The 23814-nt window shown below is 47.1% G+C and overlaps 1 protein-coding gene across 2 annotated transcripts in view; it reads left to right on the top strand.

Annotated features, from left to right (window-relative positions):
* Nucleotides 1-23814, top strand: part of LOC129712990 (pro-neuregulin-3, membrane-bound isoform-like) — a 298967-nt gene that overhangs the window by 239478 nt on the left and 35675 nt on the right. For both annotated transcript variants that reach the window (XM_055661825.1, XM_055661824.1), the window contains exon 3: nucleotides 23238-23311. In XM_055661825.1, coding sequence (XP_055517800.1) covers nucleotides 23238-23311 — 74 coding nt within the window. The remainder of the gene's footprint in view (nucleotides 1-23237; nucleotides 23312-23814) is intronic.

The following is a 23814-nucleotide window of genomic DNA, read 5'->3' as shown; positions in this document are numbered from 1 at the left end:
ACTCCACCTGCAACTGCTCGGACAGGAAGGCTCTGCAGAGGGTAGTGAGGGGAGCAGAGAGGATCATTGGTGTCTCCCTACCCTCGGCACAAGAACTGTTCCAGAGCCGCTGTCTGAAAAAAGCTCAGAGAATTGCTAAGGACAAACTGCACCCCCTCCACATACACCTGGATCTCCTGCCATCAGGCAAGAGATATCGCAGCATCAAAGCCCGGACTACAAGACTGCTAAACAGCTTCCTGCCACAGGCTGTGAGGCTGCTAAACAGTCACTCTGTACTCACAGTCACCTGATTCTGCGGCTGGCACGGCCACTTTAATAACTGGCACTGGCCACTCAAATCAGCTGCCCCGGACATTTTTATGATTGGTTTTACTGTATTTTAACGTTGTTGTTTTACCTGCTTTTAACTATTTATACTGTTCCATCAGGGACTGGATTGTTTTTAGTGTTATTATGTGTGAAATGTTTTAAATTTCATGTGCGATGCTTCGGTATTCCCTGGGAAACGTCTTTTCATTTTGCACTGTACAACTGTTGCTTGCAAGATGACAATAAAGGTTGCTTGATTGATTGATTGATTGATAGTCTCAGAATGAAAAGACGTTCCTCTAGGAAGGAGATGAGGAGGAATTTCTTTACGCAGAGGGTGGTGAATCTGTGGGATTCATTGCCATAGAAGACTGTGGATATTTTTAAGGTAGAGATAGATGGATTCTTGATTAGTACGGATGTCAGGGGTTATGGGGAGAAGGCAGGAGAAAGGGGTTAGGATGGAGAGATAGATCAGCCATGATTGAATGGCGGTGTAGAATTGATGGGTCCAAATGGCCTAATTCTGCTCCTATCACTTATGACCTTATGATATGTTCCAGTTCAGTTTATTTCCCCCATCTTAAGCTCCAGCTTCACTTATTTCATTTTCACATCCTCCCTTCTTTCCCCGAGATAGAGAGGCTGGAAATGGTTCTTTTGCCCATTCCCAAGAGAGGAGAGGTGAATCATTCTCTAAATTTACTGAGTCATCAGGATCTTGCGTTTGTTCGCCGGCACAGAAACCTCTTCTGCTGTGCTTTTCAAAATATTGTTTCTGATAATATTTACAAGTATAATGTGGTGAAATAAATATTCCCCCGACCACCACAGTGAGCCTCCATCCGATCCGATCCGACCCTGGCACAGTTTTACAGACATAAAAATCAAAGCACCCAACAGGAACTAGCCAGAATGAATATTTTATTCCAATCTATTAATGTAGAATATTCTTTATTATTAATGAAACCTGGGCCAACGAGGTCTCTCCATGTGTAGAAAGTGACAGTCGTTCGGTCAAATTGCACCACTTTTCACCAGCTCTCTTCCCGAACATATGAAGCCTGTTTGAAACCAAGTAGATGGAATAAAGTTTTGTTTTAGAGATACATCATGGAAACACACTGAGTCCACGCCGACCAGGTATCGCCGCACACTTACACTACCCTGCACACACTAGGGACAATTTGCAATGATACCAAGCTAATTAACCTACAAACTTGCACGTCTTTGGATTCTGGGAGGAAACCGGAGATCCTTGGGAAAACCCACTCAGGTCACGGGGAGAATGGACAAACTCAGTACAGCCAAGCACCCGTAGTCAGGATCGAACCCGGGTCTCTGCTGCTGTAAAAGCCCTATCCCACGGTACGAGTTCTTTCCAAGAGCACAAATCTAACTCGTGGTAAGCACGGAGAATGAACGTAGCGGGTACGTCGGAGCTCGAGGATGTCTTTTAGCGCTAACGGCAGGTACTCGGGAAGACTCGCTAACGGCAGGTAAGCACGGGAAGACTCGTGAAGATTTTTCAACACGATGAAAAATGTCCACGAGATCCCCGACTACCGACAAGTGGCCATTACCGTAAATCTCCGAGTTCGAATCTGAGCAGACTCGGGAGAGCTCTTGGAATGAACTCGTACCGTGGGACAGGGGTTTAAGGCTGCAACTTACTCTGCGCCACTGTGCCGGGTAGCCAGGGATTTAATCTTCCTTCCAAAACACAGCAGAACAAGTTATTCACATTTTTCCCTTTATCGTATCGGGACGCTGTGGACGGTTCGATGGTAATCATGTATTGCCTTTCCTCTGACTGGATATCATGCAAGACAAGCTTTTTACTGCACCTCGGTGTACGTGACAATAGACTCAACTCAACTAAACAAATGTTCACGTGGAGAGCGTACACACTCCGTACAGACAGCAGCCGTAGTCAGGATTGAACTTGTGTCTCTGGTGCTGTAAGGCTGTAGCTCTACCACTGTACCACCGTGCCGCCCACTGATGAACAAGAACTGTTGTCTCAGTCACCAGGGAGACTGTGATGGAAGATCTCGTAATATCAGCTTCTCTCTGACTTCCTGGGGCGATCTGCTGATGTGGAAGTGGCACGAGACTCAGAATGATCTGATGTTAATGAACTAGCTTGGAAACTAGCAGCCTGTCCACAAACTGCCCGGCTATCTGCAGAGAGCGAGGAAAATGCAACAGGATTCCCCTGCCTGATTGTTACCCGTTGCAGAGAGAGACGGACTCAGCCCAGGCAACAGACACTGTCCCATCACCCCCACGTTAGAGAGAGGGCCAATGTTCCGGGTTCATGGGCCATATGACTGGGCTGTGATCTCATTGAAGGGAAATCTGCACCCAGACCAGTGACCTGTGTTTCAGGGAGAGGAAGCTGGTTAGTGTCACTGATCACTGAGCAGCTATTCATGTTGGTCAGTGTGCTTGTGTGTGTGTGTGCGTGTGTGTGTACATGTGCGTGTGTGTCTGCCTGCCTGTGCGCATGCATGTGTGCACACACGAGTGTCTGACTGCCTGTGTGCATGCATGTGTGCACATACATGCGTGTGTGTGCGCACATAATAATAACAATGTATCTTTATTGTCATTGTCCAAGAACAATGAGAGTAAGATTGCAAACTCCGTATCGATGCTATAAATATAAATAAATAAATAAATAGATAGATAGATAGATAGATAGATAGATAGATAAATAAATGAATGAATACGGTGAAATTACAAATAGGTCCATGTACACTGAGGTTAAAAATTACAGCAGCTGTCACTTCTGTTGAGATAAGACAGTTATGCCAGTTGATGATGGGGGCAGAGACATGCCTGTCTGTGTGCGTGAGTGCGTGTATGTGTAAATATGCCTGTGCGAGCATGTGTGTACATGCGGTTGATGTTCACTCTGATTCTCCCGAGAGCCTTGAGCCTTTTCCTGTCCAGTGAATTACATGGAACATTTTTTTGACAGCGTTCGGCAATGAGCACAACTGCTCTCTCTCTGCCAGCTATCGTGCTCCACACAGGAATCCCCCCCTCTCCCCTTTGTACAACTTCCAAAATTAAATGGAGACTCAAGACTCTGCAGTTGTTGGAATCTTGAGCTAAAAGCCAGGTGCAGGAGGGACTCAGCAGGTCAGGCAGCATCTGTGGGAGGGAATGGACAGACGATGTTTCTGGTCGGGACCCTTCTTCAGACTGATCCAACATTAAATGGCCCTGAGCAGTTGAAACTGGGCAACCTAGAGCAGAGGAAAATTGCATCTGTTTCAGGTCCCTCAGGCCCAGCGAGACATTTACTCTCTGACATTCCATGGGATTGTTTTTTTTTGCCCATTCTAAATCCCCCTCCAAACGAGTTCCTCCAGCAATCTGTGTACTTTTTCAAACTTAGTGTTCCTCGTCATTTGATCCAGCATATTATCACACACTGAGCCAATTGCCTACACCTCCAGCCTATGACTCTTGGAGAAAAGGACATCACTTGAGTTTCCTACTCCACTAGCTTGGCTGGTATAGAATAAACCATGAGGCGAATTGATAAGGTGATTTATTTTTAACCCAGGATAGTGGAATCAAGGACCAGAGAACATCGAGATGCAAACTTGCATCAACACTGATGTTCCCTCAACATCTCATCTAAGTTTCATCAGTTCATTAGTGATAGGAACAGAATTATGAGATTCGTCTCATCAAGTCTACTCTGCCATTCATTCTTGGATCTACCTTTCCCTCTTAACCCCATTCTCCTGCCTTCTCCCCATAACACCCGTACTAATCAAGAATCTATCTATCTCTGTCGTAAAAATATACATTGACTTGCCCTCCACAACCTTCTCTCGCAATCAATTCTACAGATTCACCCATCTCTGATTAATGAAATTCCTCCTCATTTTCCTAAAGGAATGTCCTTTAATTCTGACTCTATGGCCTCTGGTCCCAGACTGTCCCTCTAGTGGAAACATCCTCTCCACATCCACTCTATCCAGGCCTTTCACTATTCGGTAAGCTTCAATGAGATTTCCCCTCATTCTTCTAAACTCCAGCGAGAGCCATCAAACGCTCATCATTTGTTAACCCACTCATTCACTTAAACCTCCTCTGGACCCTCTCCAGAGTCACAACCCCCTGACACCCACACCGGTCAAGAATCTATCTATCTCTGCCTTTAAAAAAATCCATTGACTTGGTCTCCACAGCCTTCTGTGGCAAAGAATTCCACAGATTCACCACCATCACCAGCACCACTGGGTTTATTTAATGGAATGAAGGAGTGTGCAGCCAATCCAAGCAGTGACAGGTTTGGCCCACATCCATGGCCGTTAAGACCATAAACCTCGATTAAGAAGTTAATGACGTGGGTTGAAGATTAGCCGGCACGGAATTAACATGAGTTAATGTTGTCACTTCAACTTGTTTTATCGAGGTGACGGAAGTCCAATTCAAATTCTCTCATCTGTAAATCAATTATGTATTGTACACTCTGGCAATATTTTATCAAGAATTTGTGGACCTGTCGTTTAGCTGAAATAAGCCCGTGTGAAGTCCGTCACATGATTTCCCCCAAAATTAGCTGCTCTTTCACTCCTTAATTGTCTTCTAATTCTTTGGATACTTGAAAGCAAATGATGTAATGGACCAGCATAGGGTGGTTCAGGCTCAGCCCAGTGTGGAACACCCGAGGCCAGCATCAATGTGGGTCAGCCCTGGCCAGTCTTGGCCAGTGTGGGTCAGCCTGGGCCACTGTGGGTCAGTCTAGGCCCATCTGGGTCGGTGTGGGCCAGTCTGGATCAGTCTGGATCAGTCTGGGTCAGTGTGGGCCAGCCTGGATCCTTCTGAGCCACTGTGGGACAGTCTAGGCCCATCTGGGTCAGTGTGAGCCAGTCTGGACTAGTCTGGGTCAGTGTGAGCCAGTCTGGGTCAGAGTGATCCAGTCTAAGTCATTCTGAGTCAGTCTAAGGGTCTCGGCCCGAAGCCTCACCTACCCGTGTTCTCCAGAGATGTTGCCTGTCCCACCAAGTTACTCCAGCACTTTGTGTATTTTTTTGTCCTGCCCCGCTTCTTTCCCAGATTTCTCCTACCTTCTACAATCCATCTGAAGAAGAGTGCTGACCCTAAAAGTCTCCTATTCACATCCACCAGAGATGCTGCCTGACCCGCTGAGATACTCCAGCACTTACCCTTGTCTCTCTGATCGCCCACACACTTCACTGCAAGAGCATCATGATGTAATGGACCAGCGTAGCTCTGCTCGCTGCCTCTTCTGCCGCCCGAGTTCACACTGGGGTTAAAAGACAGAAAATGGAACGACTTTACCTTGAGTTACTGCGCCTTGCCACCCCTTAGCCCCACCACCCCTAGTTGAAGCCTTCCTCATCAGACCTGCACTTAAACTTCAAGCACAGTAGCTCTCGAGGTTCACAAGAATGAGGGGAGACATAGAAACATAGAAAATAGGTGCAGGAGGAGGCCATTCGGCCCTTCGAGCCAGCACTGCAATTGATTGTGATCATGGCTGATCATCCCCATTCAATAACCCGTGCCTGTCTTCTCCCCATATCATAGAAACATAGAAATTAGGTGCAGGAGTAGGCCATTCGGCCCTTCGAGCCTGCACCGCCATTCAATATGACCATGGCTGATCATCCAACTCAGTATCCCGTACCTGCCTTCTCTCCATACCCCTGATCCCCTTAGCCACAAGGGCCACATCTAACTCCCTCTTAAATATAGCCAATGAACTGGCCTCAACTACCCTCTGTGGCAGAGAGTTCCAGAGATTCACCACTCACTGTGTGAAAAAAACACATATCCCTTGATTCCACTAGCCCCTAGAACTCTATCTAACTCTCTCTTAAATCCACCCAGTGATTTGGCCTCTACTGACCTCTGTGGCAGGGAATTCCACAAATTCACAACTCTCTGGGTGAAAAGGTTTTTCCTCACCTCAGTCTTAAGTGACCTCCCCTTTATTCTAAGACTGTGGCCCCTGGTTCAGGACTCGCCCAACATTGGGGACATTTTTCCTGCATCTAACTTGTCCAGTCCTTTTATAATTTTATATGTGAAGAGACCTCATTGAAAAGTACTGAATAGTGAAAGGCTTGGATAGAGTGGATGTGGAGAGGATATTTCCACTAGTGGGAGAGTCTAGCACTGGAGGTCATGCACTAGAATTCAAGGACTTTTCATTTGGAAGGAGATGAGGAGGAATTTCTTTATTCAGTAGATGGTGAATCTGTGGAATTCTTTGCCACAGAAGGCTGTAGCGGCAAGGTCTGTGGATATTTTTAAGGCAGTGATAGAGAGATTCTTGATTAGTGCAGGTATCAGGGTTCATGGTGAATGGATTGAGAGGGAAAGATAGATCAGCCATGATTAAATGGTGGAGTCGACTTCATGGGCTGAATATCCAAATTCTGCTCCTATCACTTATGACCTTATGAGATGCTCACTCCACCACAGCGAGCCTCTGTTTTATACACTGGAGCTCACACTGTTAGCCTCCTGATAGCAAAGAGGCAAATCTTCAGCCACTCCCTCACCATCCACTATGTTAGTTTGACCACAATGTCCAAGCATTTGGACCCCGAACTGGGAATTCTCTTTCTCACTTTGACACCTATTCTATTTACCTTGTTCTCTGTTCACCCACTGCACTGCCTACATTCATTGCAGGGCTGAATTCAGTTCAATAAATTCACAATGGATGAGGAGCAACTTGCCCACGGTTCTTAACGGCATTCTCATCACATGATTCCTTATTTTCAACTCCCCAAGGTCCCCATTCTATTCTATTTTCTTTCAATCTTAATCTGGTTGAAGAATCTGCATAATTCTTTCAATTATGTCCCCAATCTCTCAACTTCTGTTCATCCTTTTCCTGAATCCTGCTCCTTCTGTGCTTTCTCTCTCCATTTCTCCCTCTCCCTCTCCCTCTCCCTGTCCCTCTGTCTCTCTCTGTCTCTGTCTCTGTCTCTGTCTCTGTCTCTGTCTCTCTCTGTCTCTGTCTCTGTCTCTGTCTCTCTCTCTGTCTCTCTCTCTCTCTCTCTCTCTGTCCCTCCCCTCCTCTCTCTGCCTCTCTTTCTCCCTCTTGCTCTCTCCCTCACTTGCTCCCCCTCCCATACCACCTCTCTGTTTCCCCCTCCCTCTCTCTGTCTCTCTGTTTCTCTGTTTCTCTGTTTCTCTGTTTCTCTGTTTCTCTGTCTCTGTCTCCCCTCCCCTCCCCTGTCTCTCTCTTTCACTGTTTCACTGTTTCTCTTGTTCTATTCTCCTGCACCAAACAACTACTAACAATGTTCACCTTTAGCATAGTGACATTTTCTAAGCTCAATGGAAAATATTATCAAACAAAATAGGACATTGAGCCACCGTGGTCTGGTCAAAGTCTCAGCCAACGAGTCAAGGATCAAGGGTGGTTTAACAGATTGTGATGAAATTTCAGCCATCTGAAGATACAGTTGACATTGAGTGAAGAATAATTAGAGAAATGCAAGAAGACAGAATTGGGTAGATATAAATACAGAGAAGCTCGATAGAACTAAAGGATTAGGAATATTGCTTGAAGCTGCAGAAATGCACAGAACTGTGATTAAGGTTTTAAAACAAGTTTGTTGCTTAATCAAAAACTGATGCAGAATAGTAAAATTGGGGAATAGGTTATTTCCAATATGTTAAAAAATGCCTGCAAATAAAAAAAGGTCGCCATGGAAAAAAATCTATACTGTTTTTACTCGTAGGTTTAGTCGTAGTAGGTCGGCATGTTAGTCATAGGTAATCGAGGGTAGTTGAAGGCAGTTGTAGATAGTCTTCAACATAGTCGAAGGGAGGTCGAAAGGAGATCAAAGGAGGTCGGCTTCACTCTCCACTATTCTGTCAAATTTTCCCAAAGTTGGTCATAGCTAGTCGAAGCTAGTCTTCAACATAGTTGAAGGAGGTTGAAGCAGGTTTTCAACATAGTCGAAGGAGGTCTTCAAAATGTCATTTTTTCAAACTCTTCTAAACTCGCCAATTAGGTCGCCCAAGTGGGACAGCCCCTTTATAACCCAGCAGTATGATTATCGAATTCTGAAGACCTCCTTCACGTATCCCTTGCATCCCCTCTCTCTCCGCCCCTCCCCCAACCTAGTCATACTGGTTTCATTGTTGTCCTGTTTACTTTCACTGTTCATAACCCCTTGTTATCTCCTTTTCCACAACCAACAATGGACCATTGTGGGCTCCCCCTTTCCATGATCATCGGTGTTGGTTTTGATTTGTTCTTTTCACACCTTTCATTAATTTGTTCTTTGTACCTCTAGTTTCCCTCTCCACTGACTCTCGGTCTGAAGAAGGGTCTCGGCCCGATACGTCACCTATTCCTTTTCTCCAGGGATGCTGCCTGACCCGCTGAGTTGCTCCAGCATTTTGTGTCCATCTTTGGTGTAAGCCAGCATCTGCAGTTCCTTCCAGTGAAAGAGCAGGATTGTGCTGTAGTTTGGAGGAATGGACGGTGTTGGAGGCAACAGATAGAATGAAGTGGCTTCCCATGGGCACAACCATACAACACACCTTGGATTTTGATGCGATAACCTCCGCTCGGTCCGCAATAACCAACCTGATCTCCTGGTGTCCCAGCACTCCAACTCCCCCTCTCATTCCGAATCCAACCTTTCTGTCCTGGCCCTCCTCCATGGCCAGAATGAGTCCCACTGCAAATTGGAGGAGCAGCACCTCATTTTTCGCATGGGTAGTTTACACCCCTGCGCTATGAACATTGACTTCTCCAATTTCAGGTAGTCCTTGTTTTCTCCGTCTTTCCCCTCCCCTTCCCAGCTCTCACACATCCCACTGTCTCCGCCTCTTCCTTTCTTCTCCCCCCCCTTCCCATCCCCACATCGTTCTGAGGAAGGGTCTCGACCCGAAACGTCACCTATTCCTTTGTGCCATAGATGCTGCCTCAACCGGCTGAGTTTCTCCAGCATTTGTGTCTACCTTGGATTTTGATAGAGCTATTACATTGTTGTAAAGGTGAAAACCAAAATGCGTGTTTCAACTTGCTCTGCTATGGGCATCTAGCTTAGTCTGCCGTAGTTTCTCTATTCAGCTGACACAGTATGAGGAGATAAACCTCTGTAAACAGATCATATTTCTACACACACAGATAAAGCCCGGCATTTCCCCAAAGACTCCACTGAGGGACCGGAATGATGGTCTTCATCTGCTGGGAAGTTAATCACGGATCATTGTTTGCACACAGAGGTATATCAACCTTTCACACCTTAATCCTCGATGAATGATTCCACTTCGAACAGAGTAGATAATAACTGGCATGAGAGCTAAATAAGCAGGAGCTGCTCGCAAGATGCCCTGGACTTTCTCATCTATACTACACCAGCAGAATGTCTTGTCACACACTGACCTCAATATTAAAGATATAAGGGGGGAAGGATAGCAAGGAAGGCCAATGCAATGCTAGCATTTATTTCCGGAGGATTAGAATATGAAGGTACACAAAAAAGCTGGTGAAACTCAGCGGGTGCAGCAGCATGTATGGAGCGAAGGAAATAGGCAATGTTTCGGCCCGAAACCCAGAAGGAAATAGGCAACGTTTTGGGCCGAAACCCGGAAGGGTTTCAGGCCGAAACGTTGCCTATTTCCTTCGCTCCATAGATGCTGCTGCATCCGCTGAGTTTCTCCAGCTTTTTTGTGTACCTTCGATTTTCCAGCATCTGCAGTTCCTTCTTAAACACTAGAATATGAAAACAGGGATGTAATGCTGAGGCTTTATAAGGGGCTTGTCAGACTGCATTTGGAGTAATGTCAGCAGTTTTGGGCCCCATTTCTGAGGAAGGATGTGCTGGCATTGGAGAGGATCCAGAGGAGGTTTATGAGAATGATTCCAGGAATGATTGGGTTAACCTATGATGAGCATTTGATGTCACTGGGCCTCTACTCAGTGGAGTTTGGAAACATAGAAACATAGAAATTAGGTGCAGGAGTAGGCCATTCGGCCCTTCGAGCCTGCACCGCCATTTAATATGATCATGGCTGATCATCCAACTCAGTATCCCGTACCTGCCTTACCCTCTGATCCCCTTGGCCACAAGGGCCACATCTAACTCCCTCTTAAATATAGCAAGAATATGGAAGAATGAGGGGGAACCGTATTGAAACTGACCGAATAGTGAAAGGGCTGGATAGAGTGGATGTGGAGAGGATGTTTCCACTAGTGGGAGAGCCTAGAACCAGAGCCTCAGAATAATAGGACAGACCTTTTGGAAGATGAGGAGGAATTCCTTTCGTCAGAGATTGGTGAATAAGTCGAATTCATTGCCACAGAAGGCTGTCAATAGATATTTTAAAGGCAGAGATTGCTAGATTTTTGATTAGCACGGGTGTCAGGGGTTATGGGGAGAAGGCAGGAGAATGGGGTAGATCAGCCATGATTGAATGGCGGAGTAGACTTGATGGGTCGAATGGCCAAATTCTGAGAACTTATGAATTGTGAATAAAGAAGGGGCAGCTGAAAGTGGGACAGGCACCAGAGATTTCGTTCTCCGGATTGTTTCATCACCAAAACCCCCTAGATTAGACCACACCATATAACCATATAACCATATAACAATTACAGCACAGAAACAGGCCATCTCGACCCTTCTAGTCCGTGCCGAACACATAATCTCCCCTAGTCCCATATACCTGCGCTCAGACCATAACCCTCCATTCCCTTCCCATCCATATAACTATCCAATTTATTTTTAAATGATAAAAACGAACCTGCCTCCACCACCTTCACTGGAAGCTCATTCCACACAGCTACCACTCTCTGAGTAAAGAAGTTCCCCCTCATGTTACCCCTAAACTTCAGTCCCTTAATTCTCAAGTCATGTCCCCTTGTTTGAATCTTCCCTACTCTCAGTGGGAAAAGCGTTTCCACGTCAACTCTGTCTATCCCTCTCATCATTTTAAAAAACCTCTATCAAGTCCCCCCTTAACCTTCTGCGCTCCAAAGAATAAAGCCCTAACTTGTTCAACCTTTCTCTGTAACTTAGTTGCTGAAACTCAGGCAACATTCTAGTAAATCTCCTCTGTACTCTCTCTATTTTGTTGACATCCTTCCTATAATTAGGCGACCAAAATTGTACACCATCTCAACCACATGTGGAGACTTTGACAGATACCGCACGGAAACAGGCCCTTTGGCCAAATCTAGGTGGCCATCTGAGTTTGTGTACAGCCGATACATTTGTCTGCATCATTGCAGCTGCAAGGTTCACATCTTATCCCCTCTGCAAGAAACGCTGCCAAAGACTTTTTAAACTGCATTGCATTTGCCCCTGAACAAGTGATGGGAGTCAAATTTCCTAAACAAGTGCTGGCGACGTAAGTGGCTCCCTGAAATCTTCCCCGAGTGTCGGCGTAATGGAGGAAGATTCAAAGGGAGTTGAGAGAGAATTAGTTGCATGACGCCTGGGAGATGAGGAGAAGGGGATGAAGTCAGATGGATTGTTCTGCTGGGAGCCGACACAATGTCCTCTTTAAATGTTGCGTCAAATAATTGGCGATTGGAACCAAAACGCTTGCAATTCCCGTAATGGAGCTGGCAAATGTCCCCGGCCTTCCAGTGTGCTTTTTAGTTGGAGTTTCATGATATTTAGAGATCTCTTCACCATGGGGGTAGTGCAATAAATCGTGTGTGTGCAGGGCCAGCAAAGCCAATTAGACTGTACAAACATTGAAGAACACGGAGTCCAAATTGGGACGTGTGAGCGAGGATATGGATTCAATATTAATGCACGGAGCAGTGAAATAGAAGGAAAGAAAGTTAATGACACAAGGAACTGCAGATATTGGAGCCAAGTTCAGGGAGGAACTGCAGATGCTGGTTTACACCGAAGATGGACACAAAATGCTGGAGTAACACAGCGGGACGGGCAGCATCTCTGAATAGAAGGAATGCGTAATGGTTTGGGTCGAGACACTTCTTCTGACTGAGAGTCAGGGGAGAGAGAGACACAGAGATAAGGAAGGATAAGGTGTTAAAATGAGATCAAAGGGGATGGAGTTGAAGGAAAATGTAGACTATCTCATTGTTAGCTAGGGGAAGGTGACAACGAAGCACACACAGAGATAAAATTTAAGCAGGGGACAGTCAGACTGCCGCCTTGCACAGAACACAAATTGCTGGAGCAACTCAGCGGGTCAGGCAGCATCTGTGGGATTGGAAGAGAGATTAACGATAAAGGAAGAAATTATATTTTCCAATATTCCAACAAAATTTAAACCTGAGAAAGATTCTGTTGCAAAAATTAGCTTCACATGACCGGAATGGATAGAACGTGGAGCAGAACAGCACAGGAACGAGCCCTTCACCCCATAATGTGTGTGTCGAACAAGATGCCTCGTTAAACTGATCTCATCTGCCTGTACAGCATCCTTATCCCTCTTTGCCCTGCACTTTGCCTATTGTTTCCATACGCAGTACCAGGCAGCATGATGGCGCAGTGGTAGAGTTGCTGCCTCACAGCGCTTACAGAGCCGGAGACCTGGGTTCGATCCCGACTATGGGTGCTGTCTGTTTGGAGTTTGTACGCTCTCCCTGTGACCTGCGTGGGTTTTCCCCGAGATCTTCGGTTTCCTCCCACACTCCAAAGACGGACAGGTCTGTAGGTTAATTGGCTTGTTATAAGTGTACATTGTCCCCAGTGTGTGTGGGATAGTGTTAGTGTGCGGCGATCGCTGGTCGATGGGCCGAAGGGCCTGTTTCCCCACTCTATCTCTAAACTAAACCATCTATAAAGCCTCTGAAATGAGGTTTTACAATAAAAATATATCGCTATATTAAAATATTCTGCCCAGACCCAGATTTTAGGCCCAGCCAAGGTAGATACTTTCACCATAAGCAACGCAGGGCTTTCAAAGTAACGGCATCGCCATCTTCTCAAGGACATCCATGGATGGTCAGTAAATGCTGGCCTGACTGGAGATCCCCGCATACCATGAGGATAAAAATGACTCGTTTAGCAGTCAGCTCGTTACTTTCTACATTTGCCATGGTTTGGATCAAACAGATATTATCTGTCCAGCCAGCTGTGAAATCACTTTCAGTGATCTGACACTGCGCAATGTGAATGCGAGCGACAATCATCGCTGGGCTTCCCAAACCATGCCACTGAGAACCATCAGGACACATTCTGTGAGCTACTCCATCCAATTCAATCGTCGCTGATTTGTATCTTAATTCTACTTCCCCGCACGCAGACAACCCCCATACCTTCCCTGAAGTCTCTTGACCTGTCCTCGCGACCCAGTACCTCCGTAAAATCACCCCTCATCCTCCTGCGCTACAAGGAATAAAGCACCTTGACCATGCTCTCCCTATAGCTCAGACCCTCAGGTCCTGGCAACATCCTCATACATCTTGCCTGCATTCCAAAACAGGCCCTTCAGCCCACCATGTCCATGCTGAACATTAAGCACCTATCTATAGAACTCCAAGGCAATATAGTCCATGTAACGCTGCACAGGTGGAAAAGGAGATAGAGAAGGCATACGAGGTGCATGCATTCATTAGCCGAGGCATACACCAAAAGAGCAGGGAGTTAATTAGGCCATAGATAGAGTACTGGTCGCAGTATTGGTCACCGCACTACATGAAGGATGTAAGTGCCCTTGAGGAAGTGCACAGTGGATTCACTGGGATGTTCTCCCCCCCCCCCCCCCCCCCCCATCTAAGACTAGACGGTAGAGGTTCTGCGAGGGCCATGAGGTTTAGAGGGGATCTGAGGAAGAACTTACTTTACCTAGAGGGTTCTTTAATTCAGGAATGCACTGCCTGAGGATGTAGTGGAGGCTGGTACTCCCTCGACATTTAACATGTATCAAGTTGAGTCTTTAAGAGTGCTGTCATGGAAGGCTACAGATCCAGTGTTGGCAAATGGGATTGGAATGCAGACAAGATTGATGAGGATGTCGCCAGGACTTGAGGGCCAGAGATATCTGGAGAGGATGGTCAGGCTCGGATTTTGTTCCTTGGAACGCAGGAAGATGAGGGGTGATCTTATAGAGGTGTAAGATCATGACGGGAATAGATAGGGTGAATGCACAGAATAAGGGCAATCAAGAACCAGGGGACATAGGTATACGGTGAGAGGAAAGATTTAACAGGTTCCTGAGGGAAAACATTTCCACACAGAGGGTGGTGGGTATATAGAACAAACTGTCAGAGGAGGTGTTTGAGTTAGGTCCTTTAACACCATTTTGTACGGCATTCGGATTGGTACATGGATTGGAAAAATGTAGTGGGATATGGGCCAAATGTGGGTAGGTAGGATGAGTATAGATGGGGCATCTTGGTTGGCATGATGCAGGTTGGGCTAAAGGTCCCGTTTCTGTGTTGTATGACTCTGACTGACTCTCGTATAGATAGGTACAGCATGGACACGGTGGGCAGAAGGGCCTTTTTGTGTGTTGAGCCACATTACCCTTTCATTAACACCATACTAACCCACCAGCGTTAGACCCATCTCCTCATTCTCCTTTGCCTTACCAACACAACCACTTACAAGCCATCCACAAAGGCTATCTCCAATTGCATGCTCTCTCGTGGTGCTGGCTAGACTGTCGTGTGAAACACTACGATGACCATCCGATCCTCAATATAGTTGTCTCCCTGGTACAGCAATGATGGTATCTACCTCACAAAACTGAATGACCAATATCTCTTGTTTCCCTTTCCCCGGGCTTTATACCTCATTTCCCTTTCCCCTGACTCCAGTCCGAAGAAGGGTCCCGACCCAAAACATCAGACATTCCTTCCCTCCAGAGATGCTGCCTGTCCCACTGTGAGTTACTCCAGCATTTTTGTGTCTAACTTGAATTACCTTGGCCAGGCTCGGCAGAAAGTGCCTCTCCTGACTTTCCAATCAGTCGCTCTCCGCTCATGCCCTCAGTCACTATGTCCCCACTGACAGATGCCTGGAACCCTATTACAACAGATATTATCCCATGACACAGTAGCTCTGAGCTGCCATCTCGCCACATCAGCAAACTTCCAAATTTACTGCCGGTGAAAGATTGTGGCTCTGCAATTTCCTCGCCAGCGTCTTTTAATATCCTGGAGTGGAAACCAGCACATCCCTGACATGTATACACTCGAGATCCCATTATCTGCATCACCATCATCATGTCATGTCCAATACGTTCCTCCCCTTGATTTCTGTTCAATTCTTCCTCCGTTGCTTGATATTAGTCATCCTCCCCCCCCCCCCCCCCCCCCCCCCACCCTCTGAAAACAGATATATTGGTCTAATTTATTAAATCTGCCCAGATCATGCTTTTACAAAATATCTATCATTAATGATCCACCCCTACCTTCTCTCTCGTATCTATGAGGCATTAAAGTTGGTTCCAAATTTATTTTTCATATATCAGTCCCTCAACAGATATTTAAGAAGGAACTGCAGATGCTGGAAAATCAAAGGTACACAAAAATGTTGGAGAAACTCAGCGGGTACAGCAGCATCTATGGAGCGATGGAAATAGGCAACGTTTCGGGCCGAAACGTTGCCTATTTCCTTCGCTCCATAGATGCTGTTGCACCCGCTGAGTTTCTCCAGCATTTTTGTTGTGCTCTCAATAAAATCTCTGACACATTTAGTTTTTCTAGCAATTCCTGTTCTTAAATCAATTAAATACTTTCTTTGTGTTCATCCACTTTCCCCTTCTTCCCCTCGGTTATCAGGCTCCTGAACGGTCCTTCCATAAGTCAGCGTACTGTCCGATTCATCTTGCGAACGTTGAATTTTGTCTATGGACCTGTTGCACTATCTCGCTGAGATCTACATTCTGCAATCTTCGCCTTTGCTCCACCTATTATACTGGTACTTGAATATAGACATAAAATGCAGGAGTAACTCAGCGGGATAGGCAGTATCTCTGGATAGAAGGAATGGGTGACGTTTCTGGTCTGAAGAAGGGTCTCGACCTGTTCCTTCTATCCAGAGATGCTGCCTGCCCCGCTGAGATACTCCAGCATTTTAATCCTATCTTCGGTGTAAGCAAGCGCCGGGCAGTTCCTTGTTACAAATGCATATACTTGTGTTTGGCTCAGTCATATTTTCCATAATATAATCTATTTTGATTAAATACCATGTAAAACCAAGCTTTTCGCTCTACTTTGGTATACATGACTATAATTAACCGAAATCGACCCAAATTGCTTTCGGTATTTTGGGAGGGGAGACACAGTGCCTCAGCTGGTCGAACTGCCCGTGAACACCACCAGCAACCCAGGTTCATTCCAGATCTCGGTTGCTGACTTTGTGGAGTTGGCACGCTCTCCCTGTGATAGTGGATGCTCCAGTTTCTCTCAAAGACGTGCAGGCTGGTAGGTTGACTGGTTCTGGTTTATGAGTGAGTGCGAGAATGTAGATGTACGGATGGGGGCAAATACAATGTGATTAGTGTAGGGTTAGTGTGGATATGTTGATATGGGCTCGGTGGGCTGAAAGGCCTCTTCCTATGCCGCACAACTCCATGAGCCGCTATTTCTCCCAGTTCTCTGGGTATCAGCGGTGGAGTCCAGTGCCCCGGGTTCAATCCTGACCACGGGCGCTGTCTGTACGGAGTTTGTACATTCTCCCCGTGACCTGCGCGAGTTTTCCCCGGGTGCTCCGGTTTTCCCCCACACTCCAAAGACGTACAGGTTAGTAGGTTCATTGCCTTGGTAAACTTGTAAATTGTCCCTAGGATAGGATAGTGTTAATGTGCGGGGTTCACGGCGGGCGCGGACTCGGAGGGACTAAGGGAATTGCTTCAGCTCTGCATTTCTGAACTAAACTAAACTAAGCATGTATGCAAGCTAGTGCATTCACGTTTAACTGTGTCTTAGCCTCCAAATTAATCCTGATGGAGCATTTGATATCTGAGAGTTTGCACCGGTGTGCTGCTGCACTAAAACCCCCTTTCAAATCTTCCCACTACATCTCTATGAACCACGAACAGCTCAAAGCAATTTACTGCATTCACTTTGTTTTTAATTCCTTCCAAATATCTTTGCACAAATTCAAAACCATGGTGACTGTGTGATCTTTTAGTTGCTCAAGTTAGTGTCAAATCTAATCATGTTAAGGTCATTGTGAGCTCACGCATTCCTCATTGTCAGATTATTAATTAATCTCTGCTCATTAGTCATCGGTGAATCGAGATTGTCTGTTCCCTTGTCAGTTCTTCAATGTGCCGAAATCCTCCGGACTAACTTTACCATTTGAACTGTTTGCCATCTCCCAGTGTCTATTGAAATTGAAGACTCCCCATATTTCTGCTGCAGAGTTCTCTGATCCCAGCATCTACACAACCAGCTTCCATGGTACCAGATGCCTGGCTGACTCAGCCCCCTGCGAGCCAGCCCAAACCTTTAGGCGTTCTCATGCTGCCGTTCCTCGTTTAGTTCAGAGTTACAGCATGGAAACAGGCCCTTCGGCCCACCGAGCCCATTCCGACCGTCGATCACCCGTTCACACCCATTCTGTGTCGTCCCACTTGCACCTACACACCACAGCGGCTAATTAACGGACAAATTAAAGTTCCTCTCCCCTACAATCAGTGTGAAGAAGTGCCGTGCAAATAAGCACATTCCCACCTCCATTGTCTCTCACGTGCTCTTAACTGTCTGAAGTCATTAATAGTCTGAAGAAAGGTCCCGACCCAACACGTCACCCATCCTTTTCCTCCAGAGATGCTGCTGCCTGACCTGCAGAGATACTCCAGTGCTCGACGCTCCCCGATTCTCCCCCCGCACGACTATATGAGGGACAACGTACAGCCTGGCACCGTGACTCGCAGATGGCCAGCTTGACCGGCAGTGCCACACTGTGGGAGGGAAAGCATTGGGGTGGTACTTGATAGATTTGAGGGGCAATAATAAGGAGGTGCCACTGAAGACGTGGTATTGAGCAAGTACCGCAATGTACAGTGATGGTCATACGTTATGTAGTGATGGGGGCAGCACACTGTTGGAGGGGAGGTGCCACGGGAGTGGTCTGTCACTGGGTCGCTGTTACAGTCAGAAGAGCAGCCCTGTCAAAGCAGCCGTGCTGAAGCAGGAGTGCAGGGTTAATACCAGAGGCATGCTGCAGAGTTGATATAGCAACGTGGAGAGACTTCTGCAGTGCCAGAGACACCACATTCAAATAAAACACTGCCTGCCCACGTTCACTAAAGGTTACTGCTGCACAGTGTTGACAAGCAGCAGGAAGATTCTCTCTGCGGGGAAGGCGAGGCCAATATGCACCCATTCTCGGGCAACAAAGAGTAGTAGCTGGTAATGATCATATTGCTGTTCAGGAGATCTCGCTGTGTGAAATTAGCTGCTGTCTTTCTCAAGGTGACTGCGCTAAAGAGGCACTTCAGCAGCCAGGAGGTGGCAGGAATCATGTACACTGGTGTCGGGCACTGCAGATGTGCAAATTACCCCTCCTCCCCACCGCAGGGAAAGAGAGCTACTGTTAGAAAGATTATCCAGCGGCGATGGAGAGTTGTTCGAGGATTAGTGCAGTGGTGACGGCTATAACTCAGCCCTGTCCGCGGTTTTATGGGGCCTCTGTGACAGCGGGCAGACCAAGCTCTCACCTTGTCTCCTCACAGGCAGCACAGAGTCGCTGCCTCACAGCGCCAGAGACCCAGGTTCGATCCCGACTGCGGGCACTGTCTGTACGGAGTTTGTACCTTCTCGCCGCGACCCGCGTGGGTTTTCTCCGGGAGCTCCGGATTACGCCCACACTCCAGACACGTGCAGGTTTGCAGGATAATTGCCTGTGTGATTTGCCCTGAGTGTGTAGGATACAAACGTGGGATAACATGGAACTAATCTATGGGTAGCGGGAACTAATCAGCGGGACAGGCAGCATCTCTGGAGGGAAGGAATGGGGTGAGGTTTTGTGTCAAGACCCTTCCTCAGACTCTTATGCCTCCTACTAATGTATGGGGGGATCGCTGGCCGGCGTAGACTCGATGGGCCGAAGGGCCTGTTTCCACACTGTAGTTCTAATCTACAGTCAGCCATGGTTCTACTGTAGCTCAAGAGAGAGTTAGATTTAGCTCTTGGGGTTTAACGGAATCAAGGGATATGGGGTGAAAGCAGGAATGGGGTACTGATTGGGGATGATCAGCCATGATCATATTGAATGGCGGTGCTGGCTCGAAGGGCCGAATGGCCGAATGGCACCTATTGTCTATGTAACGGGCCACTCCCTAACAATGGCTGAGGATGGATGTACTTACGCCTGTCAGCTGTTGATGAATTGTCATCAGTGCATCTGGCTGCAGCCCATCGCTATGGAGACGGGCGCATCTGATTTGTTTTATTTTCTGGTGTGACACGGTGAGAGAGTGGTCCTGACACCGAGCCACGCACCGTTGATCTCCAGTGCCCATCCGACCATCAGACCACCTGGCATACATTATGTGTTCATTCCAAATGTTCAGGAAGGAACTGCAGTTGCTGGTTTCAACCGAAGTTAGACACAAAATGCTGGAGTAACTCAGCGGGGCAGACCGCATCTCTGGAGAGAAGGAATGGATGGCGTTTTGGACTTGAGTGACTTCTTCTGATGTTTCTTGTGAAGAAGGGTCTCGACCCGAAACGCCACCCATTCCTTCTCTCCAGACATGCTGCCTGTCCCGCTGAGTTACTCCAGCATTATCTATCTAATGTGTTGTTTGCCTGGCTTTGCAGGGCTGTGCTCTCTCCCCCTTCGTCCCCTCCTCTCTCTCCCCCGCAGCGGCATGATTGCTTCAGCACCGCATGCAGCGCATGGCCATCGGTACTGCCTCCCCTTTAGTGTGGCACTGCCCTCGTCCTTGCCCTCAGCGGTAGTGGCACTACCCCTGACCAGTGGCTGAGTCTTCACTGGCTGACAAAAAGCTGCAGATGCCAGCAATCTGAAACAAAACCAGAACAAGCTCCAAACGCACAGGAGGGTTTAGAGGGGGGACTTCATTGAAACGTACAGAATAATGAAAGGCCTGGATAGAGCGGATGTGGAGAGGATGTTTCCACTAGTGGGAGAGTCGAGGACTAGAGGTCATTAAAGGATGTTCCTTCAGGAAGGAGATGAGGAGGAATTTATTTTGTCAGAGGGTGGTGAATCTGTGAAATTCTTTACCACAGAAGGCTGTGGAGGCCAAGTCAATGGATATGTTTAAGGCAGAGTAGATAGATTGTTGATTAGTACGGGTGTCGGGGGTTATGGGGAGAAGGCAGGAGAATGGGGTTAGGAGGAAGAGGTCGGCGGCATCTGTGGTAAGACTCTGCCCACGCTCAGTGTGTGCTCCCTCCGACACTCACCCATTCCTCCATGAGGTGGTTTGGACATGTATGGGGACAATCACAGTTCCATTCATACACAGTAGCCCACCTCAGTTCCAGCACCCTTGCCTCTGGCTCTATATCAGGGCTCCTTATTATAGTCACAGAGCTATACAGTGCAGAATCAGACCCTTCAGCCGAACCCCTCCATGCTGACCCACATTCAGGCCGTACCCATAAAGCAAAGTACTGGAGAAACTCCGCGGGTCAGACAGCATTTGGGGGCAGGACCCTTCTTCACGATGATTCCTCCCTGGACATGGCCTGGCCCGTTGAGTTCCTCCAGAACTTTGTGCCTTGATTAAGATTTCAGTATCTTCTGTTACTTGTGTTTCCCTCTATAACCCTGACCTGCCACAATACTATTAAACATTGCAATTGTACCTGCCTCCACCACCACCTCTGGTAGCTCATTCCACATTCCCACCACACTTGCCTCCTTTCCGGTCCATTAAAAATTTTTCCCCTCTCACCTTAAACTTATGCCCTCTAATTTTAGAATGTACAAACAAGGAACTGCTGATGCTGGTTTATACCAAAGATAGACACAAAGTGCTGGCGTAAAAAGAATGGGTGTCGTTTCGGGTCGGGACCTTTCTTCAGACTGAAACGTCACCCATCCTTTCTCTCCAGAGATGCTTCCTGACCTGTCGAGTTACGCCAGCGCTTTGCATCTATCCCTCTAATTTTAGATTCATTGTCTAATCATGCACTCCTCTGCTGTGTGAAGGCTGTAATATCATCAGAGGTATCATCTTCTCAATGACCCTTTAAAACGTGGACATGGCCTCCTGTGTTACATTTACTACTGCTCTCCGAAACAGTGACAAGCCCCTTGGTAACCCAGGTTGTAACAATGTGTTAGACACAAAATGCTGGAGTAACTCAACAGGTCAGGCAGCATCTCTGGAGCAAAAGAGAGTCCGATGAAGGGTCTCGAGCTGAAACGTCACCTATTCCTTTTCTCCAGCCTGAACTGCTGAGCTACTCCAGCATTTTGTGTCGCTCTTCAGAGTCCTGACCTCTGATGCTTTGTGTGTGTGTGTGTGTGTGTGTGTGCCTGTGTGTGTGTGTGTGTGTGTGTGTGTGTGTGTGCCTGTGTGTGTGTGTGTCTGTGTGCGTGAGCATGTGTATGTTTGTATGTGTCTGTGTTTGTGTATGTGTGTGTGCGTGCGTGCGTGTGTGTGTGCGCGCGCGTGTGTGTGTGTGTGTGCGTGTGTGTGTGTGTGTGTCTGTGTCTGTGTGTGCGTGCGCATGTGTATGTTTGTGCGTGCGTGCGTGCGTGCTTGCGTGTGCGACTGTGTGTCTGTGTCTGTGTGTGTCTGTATGCGTGCGCATGCGTGTGTTTGTGTGTGTTTGTGTATGTGTGTGTGTGTGCACGTGCGTGCGTGTGTCATATGTACGTGGAAGGAAATATAACTCACTATCTAACCTGGGCTGCATTTACTTTGGGAGTATCTGCCTCCAGCACTTTGCATCGATCTAAACCTTAGCGCCGTGTCTTGTGAGAGACGTCCACTGACCGTTTTTTTTTCTCTTATCCATTTAGTTTAGTTTAGAAATACAGCAGGGAAACAGGCCCTTCGGCCCACCGAGTCCGCACCGGCCTGAGATCCCCGCACATTAACACTACCCTACACACACTAGGGACAATGTACATTTATACCAAGCCAATTAACCTACAAACCAAAGATAGCCACAAAAAACTGGAGTAACTCAGCGGGACAGGCAGCATCTCTGGAGAGAAGGAATGGGTGACGATTTGGGTCGAGACCCACAAACCTGTACGTCTTTGGAGTGTGGGAGGAAATGGAAGAAAACCCTCGCAGATCAGGGGGAGTACGTCCAAACTCCGCCCAGTAGTCAGGAGTGAACCCGGGTCTCTGGCGCTGTAAGGCAGTGGCTTTACTGCAATGCCACCATGCCACCCATCCGCTCATGGGCCAGTCACCTCAAGGCTCTGTCTATCAATGAGTGTCCAGGCAGCCGACCAGGAGCAGAAAAGACTGTAAAAAGGTGCAAACACTGCCCAGTCCATCATCGGCTCTGACCTCCTTACCATCGAGGGGATCGACCACAGTCGCTGCCTCAAAAAGGCTGGCAGCATCATCAAGGACCCACACCATTCTGGCCACACACTCATCTCCCCACTGCCTTCTGGTAGAAGGTCCAGGAGCCTGAAATCTACAACAACCAGGTTCAGGAATAGCTGCTTCCCCAACAGCCATCAGACTATGAAACTCAACTCAAACAAAATCTGAACTTTAATTAGCCTACTGCAATTCATATGTTTATGTATGTGTGTGTATATATATATATATATATATATATATATATATTCAGTGGTATATGGACACACTGATCTATTCTGTATTATTTATGCCTGCAATATTCTGTTGTGCTGAAAATAAATCAAGAATTTAATTGTTCTATCTGGGGCAGATGACAATAAACTCTCTTGAATCTTGAATCTTGAATCTTGACCAAGAGCCACGGGATTGAACACAGTGTGAGCTCCCCATGCCAGCCACCATTACTCATGCCTTTGCTTTCTTCACAGATGCAAGGAAGGATACCAAGGTGTTCGCTGTGACCAGTATCTGCCGAAAACTGATTCCATCCTCTCTGATCCAAGTACGTGGAATTTTTTCTTTGTTCAGTGTGAGTTTCTGATTGCAGCTATTACTATGGAGATACGGAGAGGACATTTTGCTATGAAGGTTGCTATTAGAGTGGATTGATGGAAAGACGATCTCTTGGCCTTGTGTGATAAGCTCAGCAGGACAGTTGAGAGACACAATGGAACTGGAGATGCACAAAGTGCTGGAAAAACCCAGCAGCTCTGGAGGACATGGATTGGTGACGTTTCGGGTTGGGACCCCTGTAGTCAGCGTGGAGAAAGCTAAAAAAACAGGTGGAGATGGGACAAAACCTGGCAAGTGTTAGGAAGATGTCATAAGAAGGAACTACAGATGTTGGTTTACCAAAGAAAGAGACAAAAAAGGGCTGAAGTAACTCAGCGGTCAGGCAGTATCTCTGGAGAACACGGAGAACCTGAAGAAGGGTTCCGATCCGAAACATCTGACTGATGCTGCCTGACCTACTGAGTTACTCCAGCACTATTTGTATCTTTCACG

Source organism: Leucoraja erinacea, chromosome 34 (genome assembly GCF_028641065.1).
Source record: "Leucoraja erinacea ecotype New England chromosome 34, Leri_hhj_1, whole genome shotgun sequence".
NCBI lineage: Eukaryota > Metazoa > Chordata > Chondrichthyes > Rajiformes > Rajidae > Leucoraja > Leucoraja erinaceus.
The sequence above is the reverse complement of the archived record's forward strand: the minus strand, read 5'-3'. Positions and strand labels throughout refer to the sequence as shown.